The sequence below is a fragment of the Aegilops tauschii genome, chromosome 5 (assembly GCF_002575655.3).
Source record: "Aegilops tauschii subsp. strangulata cultivar AL8/78 chromosome 5, Aet v6.0, whole genome shotgun sequence".
In the NCBI taxonomy this organism is placed as follows: domain Eukaryota; kingdom Viridiplantae; phylum Streptophyta; class Magnoliopsida; order Poales; family Poaceae; genus Aegilops; species Aegilops tauschii.
The window spans coordinates 546,523,154-546,536,260 of record NC_053039.3 but is presented as its reverse complement, the minus strand read 5'-3'; the positions used below and the strand labels follow the sequence as shown (position 1 = coordinate 546,536,260).

Genomic DNA, 13,107 nt, shown 5'->3' with positions numbered 1-13,107 from the left:
GAAGTTACCGGGGTAAGTTTTTTCAACAAACTTTTATCCCGAGGTCAAAAGTGATTGTGGTGTTTATAGTGAGTTATCAGCTTTGTTGTGTATATTACCATGTTGCATAAAAGTTATCGAGGCATGTTTTTCAACCATTTTCATCTACTCGGTCAAAAAATTACCGTGATGTTTGTATATGAGTTATCAGCTCTCCTGTGCATGTATTATCATGTTGTTTACACATGAGTTACTCGGGGATATTTTTCAACAACTTTTTTTCCCTAGTCAAAAAGTTACCACGGCTGGATTGAGTAAGTTATCATCTCTGTTGTATGTATATTACCATGCTATTAACACAGAAGTTATCATGGTATGTTTTTCAGCAAACTTTTATCCCGGGGTCAAAAGTTATCGTGGGGTTTGTAGCGAGTTGTCAACTTTGTTGTGTGTATAAGACCGTGTTATTTGCACAGAAAGTATCAAGGGTATGTTTTTCAACAACTTCTTTTCTCGGGTTAAAAAATTATCACGCCTAGGCTAAGTAAGTTATCAGCTTCATTGTGCATATATTATCATGTCAATTGCACATGAGTTATCAAAGGATGTTTTTTCAATAACTTCTTTCTTTCAGACCAAACAGTTATCATGTCTGTTGTGCGTATAGTACCATGCAATTTACACATGAGAACGTTTGGAAATTACAAATTCCCATCAAACAAACATGTTACTCCAAAGTGACAGGCATAATTACAGTGCAGGAACATGCAGTACTACTACATAATGTAAAAACAATTATTTTGTACTCTTGTGAGACATTCGTTGTCTCTTAAAGTGTCAAGTACTGTAGCGCCTCCGCTTACGCGGCTCAGTTAGAACTTCCAAGGCTCTCAAGTCACAACGCTTTAAACTTCAGGCACCTGACTTGGTCGTCCGATGCACCGCAAAATCTACTCATGGATCGCAGTGCAGGGCAAGTGTCTGACATAACTTGGCAAAGAGAGGTTGGCCTCACAACCCAACTTTTCAACTTATCTACTATCACTGGCTCTAAAAAAAACTACTACTGTCACTGAAGATGCTACTCAATCAGATTGGTTCGTTGTACTTTTGCGAAGCAAGTGTGGTCGGGGATTCTGAACAAAGCCGCCTTGCCTCTGTCGCTCGATCCTTCCGCGACGTTGTCCCTCCATGAATGAATCGTGGACTCGGTCGGCCGCATCGGAGCCGGCTCGCTCCTCAACCGTCCCACGCAGCCTGCCTGGCTCAACTCCTGCGGTGTTCACATGTCCTGCTCCTGCTGTTCGTCGTTGTAGCCTTTTTCTTTCGTTTATCTTCTTTTTCGCCACTGTAAGTTGTTTCCCCTCTATTGATCAATGGAAAGCAGCACTGGCTGCCTTTTCGTCAAAAGAAAGTGTCACGTATTTATTACGTATTATATCTCGTGTACACATTTTTTTCCCTCGTGCTTTACCCCTTCATTGTAAAATGAATGAAGCTTTTAACATGGATTCGTTCCAAAAAATCACAACTCAGGTGGGCAAACTTGCTAAAGTTTTTTATTCGATTTTTCTTATAAACTCCTGCCACATCAACCACTTTCAGTAATATAATATTTAGGAGGCCAACTTGTGTTTTTCTATTTGTCGCACGCTGTGACAAATTGTCGACACATAGCACAGGCATTCTCGATCTATTGAGCAATTGCGCCAGCCATCTCATTTGTACGCATTTGGAAACCTTCTAAAAAAAACCTGAACCAGGTTTATTTCTTTTACTTGTTTTTATTGGGGAACGTAGTAATAATTCAAAAAAATTCTACGTGTCACCAAGATCAATTTAAGAGATGCTAGCAACGAGAGAGAGGGAGTGCATCTTCATACCCTTGAAGATCGCTAAGCGGAAGCGTTGCAAGGAACACGGTTGATGGAGTCATACTCGCGGCGATTTAAATCACGGAAGATCCGATCTAGCGCCGAACGGACGACGCCTCCGCGTTCAACACACGTATAGCCCGGGGACGTCTCCTTCTTCTTCATCCAGCAAGGGGGAGGAGAAGTTGAGGGAGAACTCCGACAGCACGACGGCGTGGTGGTGGTGGAGCTCGTGGTTCTCCGGCAGAGCTTCGCCAAGCTCAACGGAGGAGGAGGAGGTGTAGGGGTAGGGCTGCGCCAGGGGCTGAGGTGCGGCTGCCCTCCCATCCCCCCCCCCCCTCCCTCTAGAAAAGCTCTAGCAAACGAACTACATGATCTTGTGCTATGCTTAGGATTGGGTCTTGTCCATCACATCATTCTCCTAATGATGTGATCCCGTTATCAGTGACATCCAATGTCCATGGTCAGGAAACCACAACCATCTATTTATCAACGAGTTAGTCAATTAGAGGCTCACTAGGGACATGCTGTGCTCTATGTATTCACACATGTATTACGGTTTCCGGTTAATACAATTATAGCATGAACAATAGACAATTATCATGAACAAGGAAATATAATAATAACCATTTTATTATTGCCTCTAGGGCATATTTGTTTCTTTTTTAATTTGTTTCTTATTGTTTCTTTTTTCTCATGAATCCACAGTTTGAAAAAATTGTTCAAATCTTCAAATTTTATTCAGAATTTTAAATCTTTCATTTTTGTAAAAAGTTTGGAATTTCAAAAAATATAATTTTATTTAAAAATACTTTAAATAGTTAAACTTGTTTAGTTTTTCAAAAAAGATCAAATATTCAAATTTTGATCAAAAATGACAAAAAATGTTCTAAATTCTCAATTTTTGTAAACACTTTTATAAAATGAACAGGTTTAAAAGTTTTTCACTATTTTCAAAAAATAATCCAAAAATTTATTATTTAGAAACATGTTCTTGTTATCAAAAAGTGATCACGCTTTTTAAAAAAAATCAGAATATTTAAAAATGTTCCATTTTTCAAAAAATGTTTCACATTTTCAAAAATTGTCCGTGTTTCAAAAAATATTTGATTTTTTAGAAAAGCATGCAGTACAATAAAAAATCACCACAATTAATCGCGAGCTCCCAATCGCTACAGCCTTTTGTTTCTCAATACTTACAGTTGCGCAGTATTGAGCCAGCCCAGCTAGAAGCTCCCTGTGTGAATCGTGACCCAAAATGCGTCACATAGGAGCTCCCAATTCCTATTTGGCGCTTACAGCGCAAGTTAAAGGCTTAGGGCATGTACAATGGTAATATCTTCGGATTGTCACATAGGATAAATGCTGAAGTGAAGGAGAGAATTCGTAAGAAAAAGACTTGATTTCTCTTATTTAAGAGGTGATCTCTTAGCACTGTATGCCTCACCGTGTTTTTGGGAATAACTAACTATTATAAATAAAGCTAAGAGATAAACTATCGTAGACATATTTTTATTGTCATCTCTAAATTATATGCAAATCTTAAGATAAGATTGTCTTATCAACCATTGTACATGCTCTTACTGGTACATAGAGCAAACCCTCCAATTCGCTAGACTGTATATGGGCCTGCCCATATAAAGCATTACACAAGCGAGAATATCAAGGGGAAGCAGGTGCCCGGTTTTGTTTCTTTTCTTTCTGCTTTTGGGAAGCTTCTAGTAGCTTTCGGCCGTTTTTTCTTTTGTTTGTTTGACATGTTTTCTTTGGTTTCAAGTGTTTGTTTGGACGGATTTTCTTTCTCCTATTACTTATCTTTTTTCCTTTTTTTTTCTATTTTATTTTTGCTTTTTACATTGTTTTCAAATTGTGAACTTCTTAAAAATCACGAATTTTAAAAAATCATGAGATTTCTTTAATTCAGAAAAAAAATCGAATTTGTGAACGTTTTTAAAATCAAGTTTTCAAATTAGTGATTTTTTAGCCATGAATGACTGTAGAATTAGTGAATTTATTTTCAGATGCGCTGACTTCATTTCAAATTCATTAAGTTTTCTTTCATATTCCATGATTGTTTTGTAAAATCCACAAATATTTCTTTTCATATTCTTAAACTAATTTCCAAATTAAAACCCGTGATCTTTTTTCGAATTCATGAACTTTCTGTCAATTCCGTGAACTTTTTCATCAAAATTGTGATTTTGAAAAAAGATTCTAGAACTCTAATTGATCATGAACTTTTCAAAATTTCAAACTTTTTTGAAATTTGTAAACTTTTTTTGGTTTGTCAACAGTCAACGGTCATGTTTAACACTGATTGGTCAACAGGCTTCGGTTAACGTTGCCAATGGTCATTGGTGCCAGATTTTGTCCTTTGTGCGAGCAAAGAGAGAGAGAGAGAGAGAGAGAAGATTCGAGCGTTATGGGCCATTGGCCCACTTTAATAGTGCACCATTGCTCATTAGAAAACAGGTGTTGAAGGCGACAGTTAGGACATGATCTCCCGAACTCCACCCCCGGTGATTCTAACCAAAAAAGAACTGTGAACATTTTTACGAATAAGGGTTGCATCCCAAAGCCCTGTCAACAGAGACTAAGGCTCTACAACATTGTTGGATCTGATGATATCAGCTGCTGCCTAAATCGAAGGCATATGTTTGAGTGGGTTTATCTGGCCCATGAGAAGGTGGGCGGCAGTTTTGTAGTCCGGTTGGTTTTGTGTTTGAAAATTCTTCTGTCTATGAAAAAATGTATGAATTTTAAAAATGTTTATGAATTGAAAAGTTGTTCCTGCATTTCAAAAAATGTTCATAAATTTGAAAATTGTTCCCTGATATTGAAATGTTCATAAATGTGAAAATTCTTAAATAATTTCATGAAATTTTTATGAGTTAGAAAATTGTTCACATATTTCAAAAAATGTTCACGAGTATGAAAGTTGTTTCCGGCATTTCACAATATTCACAAATTTTTAAAAAGTTCCTATATTTCAAAAAAATGTTCATGATTTTGAAAAATTCTTGTATTTAAGAAAATGTTAGAAAAAATTTTAAAATTTGAATTTGAATTTTTTCCTTTAAGTAAAAAATATTCATATATTTCGAAAAATGCTTCCACACTTAAAAAATATTCAAAAAAATTATAAAGTCTTGAAGAAATAAAAAATTAAAAAAAGGAAGAAAGGATAAAAGAAACCAAAAAAACAAGAGAAACCCGGTGGACGAAAGGCTCGCTATAGCCAGAATATGGGTCGGCCCATACACTGGGCGAGCGCTCCTGGGGTACGCGGTACCTAATTATTCCCTGACCTCTTCGAGAAATAGGATCCACCCCCATATTTAGGGCAAATATGGGGCAGACCGGACACGCTAGGACGCTGCTCCTCACCGGACCGGCCCACCCTGGCCCGCACGGATCTCACGTCGTCCCCACAGAACCCTCTCACGGACCAAACCCTAGTCCCAAACACTCACTCTCCGCTTGGTCCACTACCCACCCCATCCCTGTCTCCTCCCTCCCTTCCCATGTCGAGCTCCGGTAGCTCCGGCATCATATCCTCGTCGTTGTCTGGTAGTGGCACGATGAGTGACGACGTTACCCCTCCGGCCGCGATACCTATGTGGAGGACTACAGCCGCCGCTCTGCTGACCGCAAATGGAAGGGACTGACGAGGAAATTGTGAAGTCCGACGCCCCTTTCCGTTTAGTTAGACAATCTAGCTAGTGTTTTAGTTAATCAATGTATATAAGTTGAGGAAATTGCTCTTTTGGGTCTGATTGTGCTAAACTTGAATCATGTTAATCTACATAGTGTTCATCACGTTGCATGACTTGTATGAATTTAGGGGGGGGGGGATATCAAGGGGGACTATCCGCGGACTTTATGGGGGAATGGGGGGGGGGGGGGATCAGGGGGACTATCCGCGGACTTTATGGGGGAATTGGGGGGGGGGGGGGGTGTCAAATTTGACCAGTTCAGCTGTAGATGCTCTAACACGCGTGCATATGGCACGCAAATGTGAATAAAGTCTACAAGCAACAATACAAATTGTACCAGGTAAAGCTATGTTGCACGTCCAAGTAAAAATTCAACTTCATATTCTAAAGGATTTAAGCAGCCAGCAACGGACACTTTTGTTGCTCTCGTCCCGCAAAGCACACCTCGCTGAATATCCTAATAAAGTTCAAACAATCCTACCAAACAGTACATCTATTTTATAGTAGTAGATTTTCTAAACAAAAGGTGCTTGCCTGCACATGATGCCTCCACCTTTGGTTCAGTCTGTTGCTCGACGGAGACGTTAGGGGAAGATTTATTAGAATATAATGCATCCGTGGCGTTGATGCATGTCTTGCTCCTGCAGATCGTACGTGCTCACTCCAGTGATCCATGGCCAATCCTGAAAAGGGAGTGTATAAAATTATGATGATGGGGTAGAACAAGAGAGACAGAGGTTCGGTATTTGCAGGTGCCAACGTCTTTATTCCCCTGCCACTCCACCACGAAGGCACCATACACATGCCATGATGGAGATTGTCCAAGCCGAATCACCACAAGACCAACCAAGTTTAAGAATTGATTGAAAACTCGGATTATTCCCTCAAAAAAGAAGAAAACTCGGATTATTATTATATATATGATGAAGATTGAGCTGAAACTGTGTATGGTGATGTGTCGGCGCGTCTGACGATTCTTTGCGGCGAAAGTGCATCCGTCCGTCCTAGAGAGATGCAGCTCAGCAGATTGAATAAAGTGGGGGGGGAGAGAGAGAGAGAGAGAGAGAGAGAGGGGAAGAGAGAAAACAAGAGGGGGGAGGGAGGTTCCCTAGATCCTTTGCTTGTGGCGTGCGTGTACCTTTCTTTGTGGTTAAGTTAATCAAAGGCTCATGTGGGGGAGGGGAGGGGATCATTTCCATGGGGTCCAAGTCGCCGTGTGGGTCCCCGCTGACTCATAGGTAGGGGCATGTACAATGGTGGCATATGGATACAGATGCCTCATGACAAAAAGTAATTTGAAGTATATGTGTTGATTTTTTCTTTCCAATGCAAGCTACTACTAGTGGACCTCATCAAAAAAATAGAAAGTAACTTTCACTACACATGCATCCCTCCTCTCCATTTCAACTTTTAAACTTTATGCACTGGACCACACTTTTTGTCTCTAATCACCCGCCTCCTGAAGAGGATCCCGCTTCCCCATCCGAACCTATTTTTTCTGTTATCCGATCCTACATGGCATGTGAGGCATCACCTTGGGGCTATGCATTGGCCATGCATGCCCTTAACCGTCCTCGCTTTTTGGCCACAAAGACTAACATGTCTTTTTTGACAGCTATCATGATCGAATGACCAATTGCTTCAATGCTTGGAGTAGTATTTTGACAGGAATTTACGTGAGGGCAGAGTGCGTGGTCGGTCACGGTTAGTTTACCTCACTCGGGCTTCTTGCACTGCCCTTGAGGTTAGTTTAGGGAGTGAGTAAGAACAAAGGTGTGTGCCTCATGAGTAGAGCAGGTATGATTGTGTTTGAAAAGCGCGAGGCCGCCGCGCCGTCCGCAACAAACAGAAGAGACCGCCGGCCCATGCACAAACGGACACGAAATGGCTCCACAAACATGTGCGGGGTCGCGCGTCTGGGCACGGACGCGCAGCATCGTGGAGCAATCAATTTGCATGACCCCAGCGTGCCGGGACGGGGCGGCCCGTGCACCCCGCGTCGACCAGCCAGCAATTAAATTTCACACGGATTTTACTGCTTCGCAGCACACGCAATTAAATTATGTTTTGGAACGTGCATGCGAAGAAGTTGGTCGCGAGGGCGGAATGGTGCCTGCGATGCCTGCTGTGTTTCCACCCTCGTCGAGTGAACCGCGCGCAGTAGTAGTAAGTGTCACGTACGGCTTCACCAACCGGCAGGGCAACACCGCGCAGCATGGGTACCTCGCGCGCGTGAAGTAAAGGCGGCGGTGAGTCGACCTGAGCGGTCGTCGCCGGCGTCGGTGGCTCCGCGTCTCCGTGCATGTGCGGGACAGATGAAAAGATGCCTTTCTCCTACCCCTTTCACCGAGCGTCCGACGTGTGCCCAGGGCGCTGTCGAGTCGGCGCCGAGTCACCCGAGCTTTTGCCTTGCCGGTGCGAGCCAAGCCCGGTTCCATTCGCACTACGGAGGCGCTGGACCATTTCACGGAGGTTTCACGGGGAGGATCGCAATGAATTCCACGTTCCAGCCTTCCAGACAGAGGGAGTAAATTCCCATTCCGATCTCGTCCACCACGGCACATGCCACCACTGTACGAACACCAGCGAGAAAAATAACCGATTTTTAAAAAGCTCCTGCAGCGCCGTGGACTGGCGTTGGCGTTGGGGCTGGGGCTGGGTGGGCGACCGTTGCTTCGTGCCTGCCTGAAGCCTGCAGCGCGTGCGCGGTGCGCCTCCCCACTCCACTCCACCCCCGTCGGTCTACAAATCACCACCCCACCCCCATCTCGAGGACGCCACTCCCCTCCCATCCCTCTCACCTCACCTGAGTAGAGTCGCTTTCCACTCCACTTCGCTTGCCCTGCACACCTGCTCTGCCCTACCACCTCCCAAGTCCCGAGGGACCAAGCAAGGAGGCGACCCACACCCACGCACGAGCCGTGACTGACAGACGCCCAGCCAGCCATGGCCGCGCCGCCGCCGAAGCAGGAGGAGCTGCAGCCGCACGCCGTCCGGGACCAGCTGCCGGCCGTCTCCTACTGCCTCACCAGCCCGCCGCCATGGCGTGAGTACCCCCGCATTGCCCGCTCGCCGCCCGTTGCTTTATTTCGAAATTTATTCACTCGCCGCGGATCTCCCGCAACCAACTTTGTGGAACTGAAACCCTGCCGTTGCTGCAGCGGAGGCCATCCTGCTGGGCTTCCAGCACTACCTCGTCATGCTGGGCACCACCGTCATCATCCCCACCGCGCTCGTCCCGCAGATGGGCGGCGGCAACGAGGAGAAGGCGCGGGTGGTGCAGACGCTGCTCTTCGTCGCCGGGATCAACACGCTGCTGCAGAGCTTCCTCGGCACGCGCCTCCCCGCCGTCATCGGGGGCTCCTACACCTTCGTCGCCCCCACCATCTCCATCGTCCTCGCCGCGCGCTACAGCGGCGTCGCCGACCCGCACGAGAAGTTCCTCCGCACCATGCGGGGCACGCAGGGCGCGCTCATCGTCGCATCCACGCTCCAGATCATCATGGGATTCAGCGGCCTCTGGCGCATTGTCGTCAGGTTCGTCTCCCCTTCTGTCTCCTCTCGCCAGTCCCCACGGAGGAGGGGTTCAGGTTCCAAGCGTTTGATTTCATCAGTGTACTAGTAGTACCAATTTGTGTTGACCCCTGTGCTTTTTTGTGATGCCGCAGGCTGCTGAGCCCGCTGTCGGCGGCGCCGCTCGTCGCGCTCGTCGGATTCGGGCTCTACGAGCTTGGATTCCCAAGTGTAAGCCTTCTGCTTGTGCATACACAAATCTGACACCAGTAAGATGATAACATAACCGTATGAATTTGCTATGTAGGTTGCCAAATGCATCGAGATCGGTCTTCCAGAGATCATACTGCTGGTGGCTCTTTCCCAGGTATTACATTGCATCATCAGGACGGCCATGCTGCTCTGTGACTTTCACTAACAATGTCTGAAGGCTTATGATTGTTACGCAATTTTATCTGCAGTACATACCTCATCTGGTGCCTTTGCTGGGGACTGCATTCGAGCGGTTCGCCGTCATAATGTCGGTGGCCATCGTGTGGCTGTACGCGTTCTTCCTCACCGTTGGCGGGGCGTACAAGAATGCTGCTCCGAAAACCCAATTCCACTGCCGCACTGATCGATCTGGCCTTGTTGGGGGTGCTCCCTGGTAATATTTCAAGACCATTGTTACTGAATAGCTGTGTTCATATTATGAATGGTGTCTGCAATTTACACTGGAAGAATTCAGCAATTGAGCAGATCACTGCTTTACAATCTGCAGGATAACTGTACCATACCCATTCCAGTGGGGAGCACCGACTTTTGATGCTGGTGAATGCTTTGCCATGATGGCAGCTGCTTTTGTTGCTCTTGTGGAGGTATTGTGGACAACTAACTGATGATGCTTAGATAGATATACTACGCAGCATTTCCGCATCAGAAGGCGCCGAGTATTGACTGAATAACACTCCCTGTTTTGCAATGCAGTCTACTGGTGCTTTCATTGCGGTTTCACGGTACGCCAGTGCAACACCATGCCCTCCTTCTGTGATGAGTCGTGGCATCGGTTGGCAGGTAACAGACAACTTAACCCCTCCATTGCTCCGCAGTTAGTCCATCTATCTGAATACTGGAAGGACATGTAAGCATCTTCTTACCTTCATTTGTTTGTCTGCTTATGTAGGGGGTTGGCATTTTGCTGGCCGGCTTATTTGGAACGGCTAATGGGTGCTCTGTATCTGTGTAAGTGGATAGCAGAATATTGGTCCTTGCAGTGCTTATATACTTTATTCATAACAGTGTGATCTGAATACTGAAGATTGTTTTTACACTGTTGTGGAACAGGGAAAATGCTGGGCTGCTAGGTTTGACACGTGTTGGTAGCCGGCGTGTAGTGCAGATTTCTGCTGGGTTTATGCTATTCTTCTCTATTCTCGGTAAGCTTCATGCTTTGATGCAATTCATATATTCGTGTTCAACATACTCGTGTTAACTGAATATCTATTTTGTTTCAAAGATGTATGGTCTGAGGCTCTTAGCAAGTATATTATCTGTATTCTTCCAGGAAAAGTTATTCTTTGTTGCAATATTGCATAAACAATGCAAGAGGAATACATTAATAGATAAAGCAGTTCATTTTATAAATAACCAGCACAGGAGCAGTTAAGCCAAAAGCCTTGAAATCTGGTTTTATAATGACAAAAGAAATGACTGAAAGCAAAACTAGGTCCCGGTATCCTATATACATATATTGCTAGGAAAGTGTTGTCACATGATTCCGTTTTGTTTTGCACTAGTTTTAAGCTCCTGCACCTCACACAAAATAACCATGAACTGTATCTGATGGCACTGCTTTTGTGCTGCATTTGCAGGGAAATTTGGAGCTGTTTTCGCATCAATTCCGGGCCCAATAATCGCAGCTATATACTGTCTTCTCTTTGCATATGTTGGTATGTATTCTGAAGCTACTAGTAAAGAATATATCCTGCTTTGTTCATGATGGTTGGATTAAATAAATTCGATATGTTGTTTCTGTGCAAACAGGTATGGCAGGGGTTGGGTTCCTTCAGTTTTGCAACCTCAACAGCTTCCGAACAAAATTCATCCTGGGATTCTCCTTGTTCATGGGCATATCAGTTCCACAGTATTTCAATGAGTACACCTCCGTCGCAGGCTTTGGCCCGGTACACACGCACGCAAGATGGGTAAGCTCCAGCACAAATCAAGTGCCAATATCTTCAGTCATAGTAGCTACCAGTTGACACGCTTGTGTCAAAGACCATTCGATTTAGTAGTTTGCTCTGTGAAATGCGATGCTCAGAACAACAATAGTGCATAAATATCTACTGCAGTAATCAGGTGCTAGCATATAATTGGCTCAATTATAACAGCATACCACAGTCCACGTAGCACTTGTAGAGATCGTAATCTGACTGATATTCCAAACATCTTGGTGGTGATACTCTTTCTACAGGTTCTTTACACTCACTTATAGTACCTATTTGTTTTTGTGTTGCTTAACTCCTCTTCCTGGATATATCCTCCTTTCACATGCTGAATATGTCCCAAGTGACACCTGATGTTTCTCATTTGCTCACTGCCAGTTCAATGACATGATCAACGTGGTCTTCTCGTCGAAAGCGTTCGTCGGAGGCGCCACCGCCCTTCTCCTGGACAGCACCCTGCACAGGCACGACAGCACCGCCAGGAAGGACCGGGGCCACCATTTCTGGGACAGGTTCAGGTCTTTCAAGACAGACCCGCGAAGCGAGGAGTTCTACTCCCTGCCCTTCAACCTCAACAAGTTCTTCCCCTCCTTCTGATCCATGCTTCTGAAGAGAGAACGGAAACGACACACGATTGATTAGTCCTCGCCTCTAGGGAAGTAGCTTCTTGCGATGTGAATGCTGTTGTCCTCCCTGATGATTTTTTGTGCCTCCGAGTTCTGAATCCTGCAGATCTCGGTGTAAACTGTTATGAGAAAATAGAGAGGTGTCTTGATAGTTTCTGAATGTATATTGGGTCATCAATAAAACGAAAAATGCGTAGCTCGTTCCTGATCAATCTTTCAGCTGTGCATCTTGTTGAACCGCTGATGATGCTATCTGGAGTATCTACGTATTTAACACTGCACTATACCGAACGTTTAAACTTTGTCTCAACATTCTAAGCTGGTACCTTGGATGCAAAACATGGACGCTTGAGAGGGAGAGGATAGTATAACCCTGTCACCAAGTATCCTGTTTAGAGTATGCTAGTTGAAACATGGGCAAAGAGATGTAGGCAGCGACCAAATGGTCAGCGTTTGCCATCAGCGACCAGCTTGTGTCCTTCCCGATCAAACTTTCAGTTGTGTGATACACTGAGCTGTACAACATTTAAACTCGCTGTAAGCTAATCCTGGGTGCAAAATGCTTGAAGCAAGCCGATTAATACCACTCCTGCATACTATGAGTAATATAGGAAACCATGTAAGAGTAATAATGCAAAAACTCCTCTGTATGTGCTTCTACTGTTATACCATCTACCAACAACAAAAACAACCAAGTCTTTCTGGTAGTTTCCGCATATATGCGTGCAATTGATTAATATAATGTGTGCGGCTAAAAAAAAGCTTTTAGTCCAAAACAAGTTGGGATAGGTTAGAGCTGAAACCCATCAGTGGCATGTTTTGAACAGGAATTAAAACATATTTTACATGCGAACTAGGTAAAATTTCTTAGGTAATCCTAGGTCCGATGGCAGAAGGCCAGTGGCGGCGCTAGGAATCCAATCATGTGTAATCAATTAAACCTTGTGCAGTCAGATGGATACATTTTACAAGATTTTTTGCATGATTTTGCTTGTTGTATTTTATTTTTGCAAAAAGCTATGTAGTCAATTGACAACCCAGCTCAAGTGTGGCTTTGCCATTGGCTGAAGCTGGAAGCCTTAGTGATGATGTTGCCAAGAGGGCTCTTTTCCAGACTAACATTTAAATCACGTTGGAATGCAAAGTTATGGCAGTCATGCTGGATGAAACATGGGCACCACAGGACAGTAGCATG

The 13,107-nt window shown here is 44.4% G+C and overlaps 1 protein-coding gene across 1 annotated transcript; it reads left to right on the top strand.

Annotated features, from left to right (window-relative positions):
- Nucleotides 1-8,326: 8,326 nt before the first annotated feature.
- On the top strand, nucleotides 8,327-12,124 carry LOC109733972 (nucleobase-ascorbate transporter 6). Its single transcript, XM_020293185.2, has 12 exons — nucleotides 8,327-8,615; nucleotides 8,731-9,106; nucleotides 9,238-9,313; nucleotides 9,390-9,449; nucleotides 9,544-9,728; nucleotides 9,843-9,939; nucleotides 10,049-10,135; nucleotides 10,245-10,303; nucleotides 10,406-10,497; nucleotides 10,933-11,010; nucleotides 11,105-11,265; nucleotides 11,665-12,124. Exons 1-12 carry the CDS (start codon nucleotides 8,516-8,518, stop codon nucleotides 11,881-11,883), a joined length of 1,590 nt encoding a protein of 529 aa, XP_020148774.1. The 5' UTR covers nucleotides 8,327-8,515; the 3' UTR covers nucleotides 11,884-12,124.
- The last annotated feature ends 983 nt before the right edge of the window (nucleotides 12,125-13,107 follow it).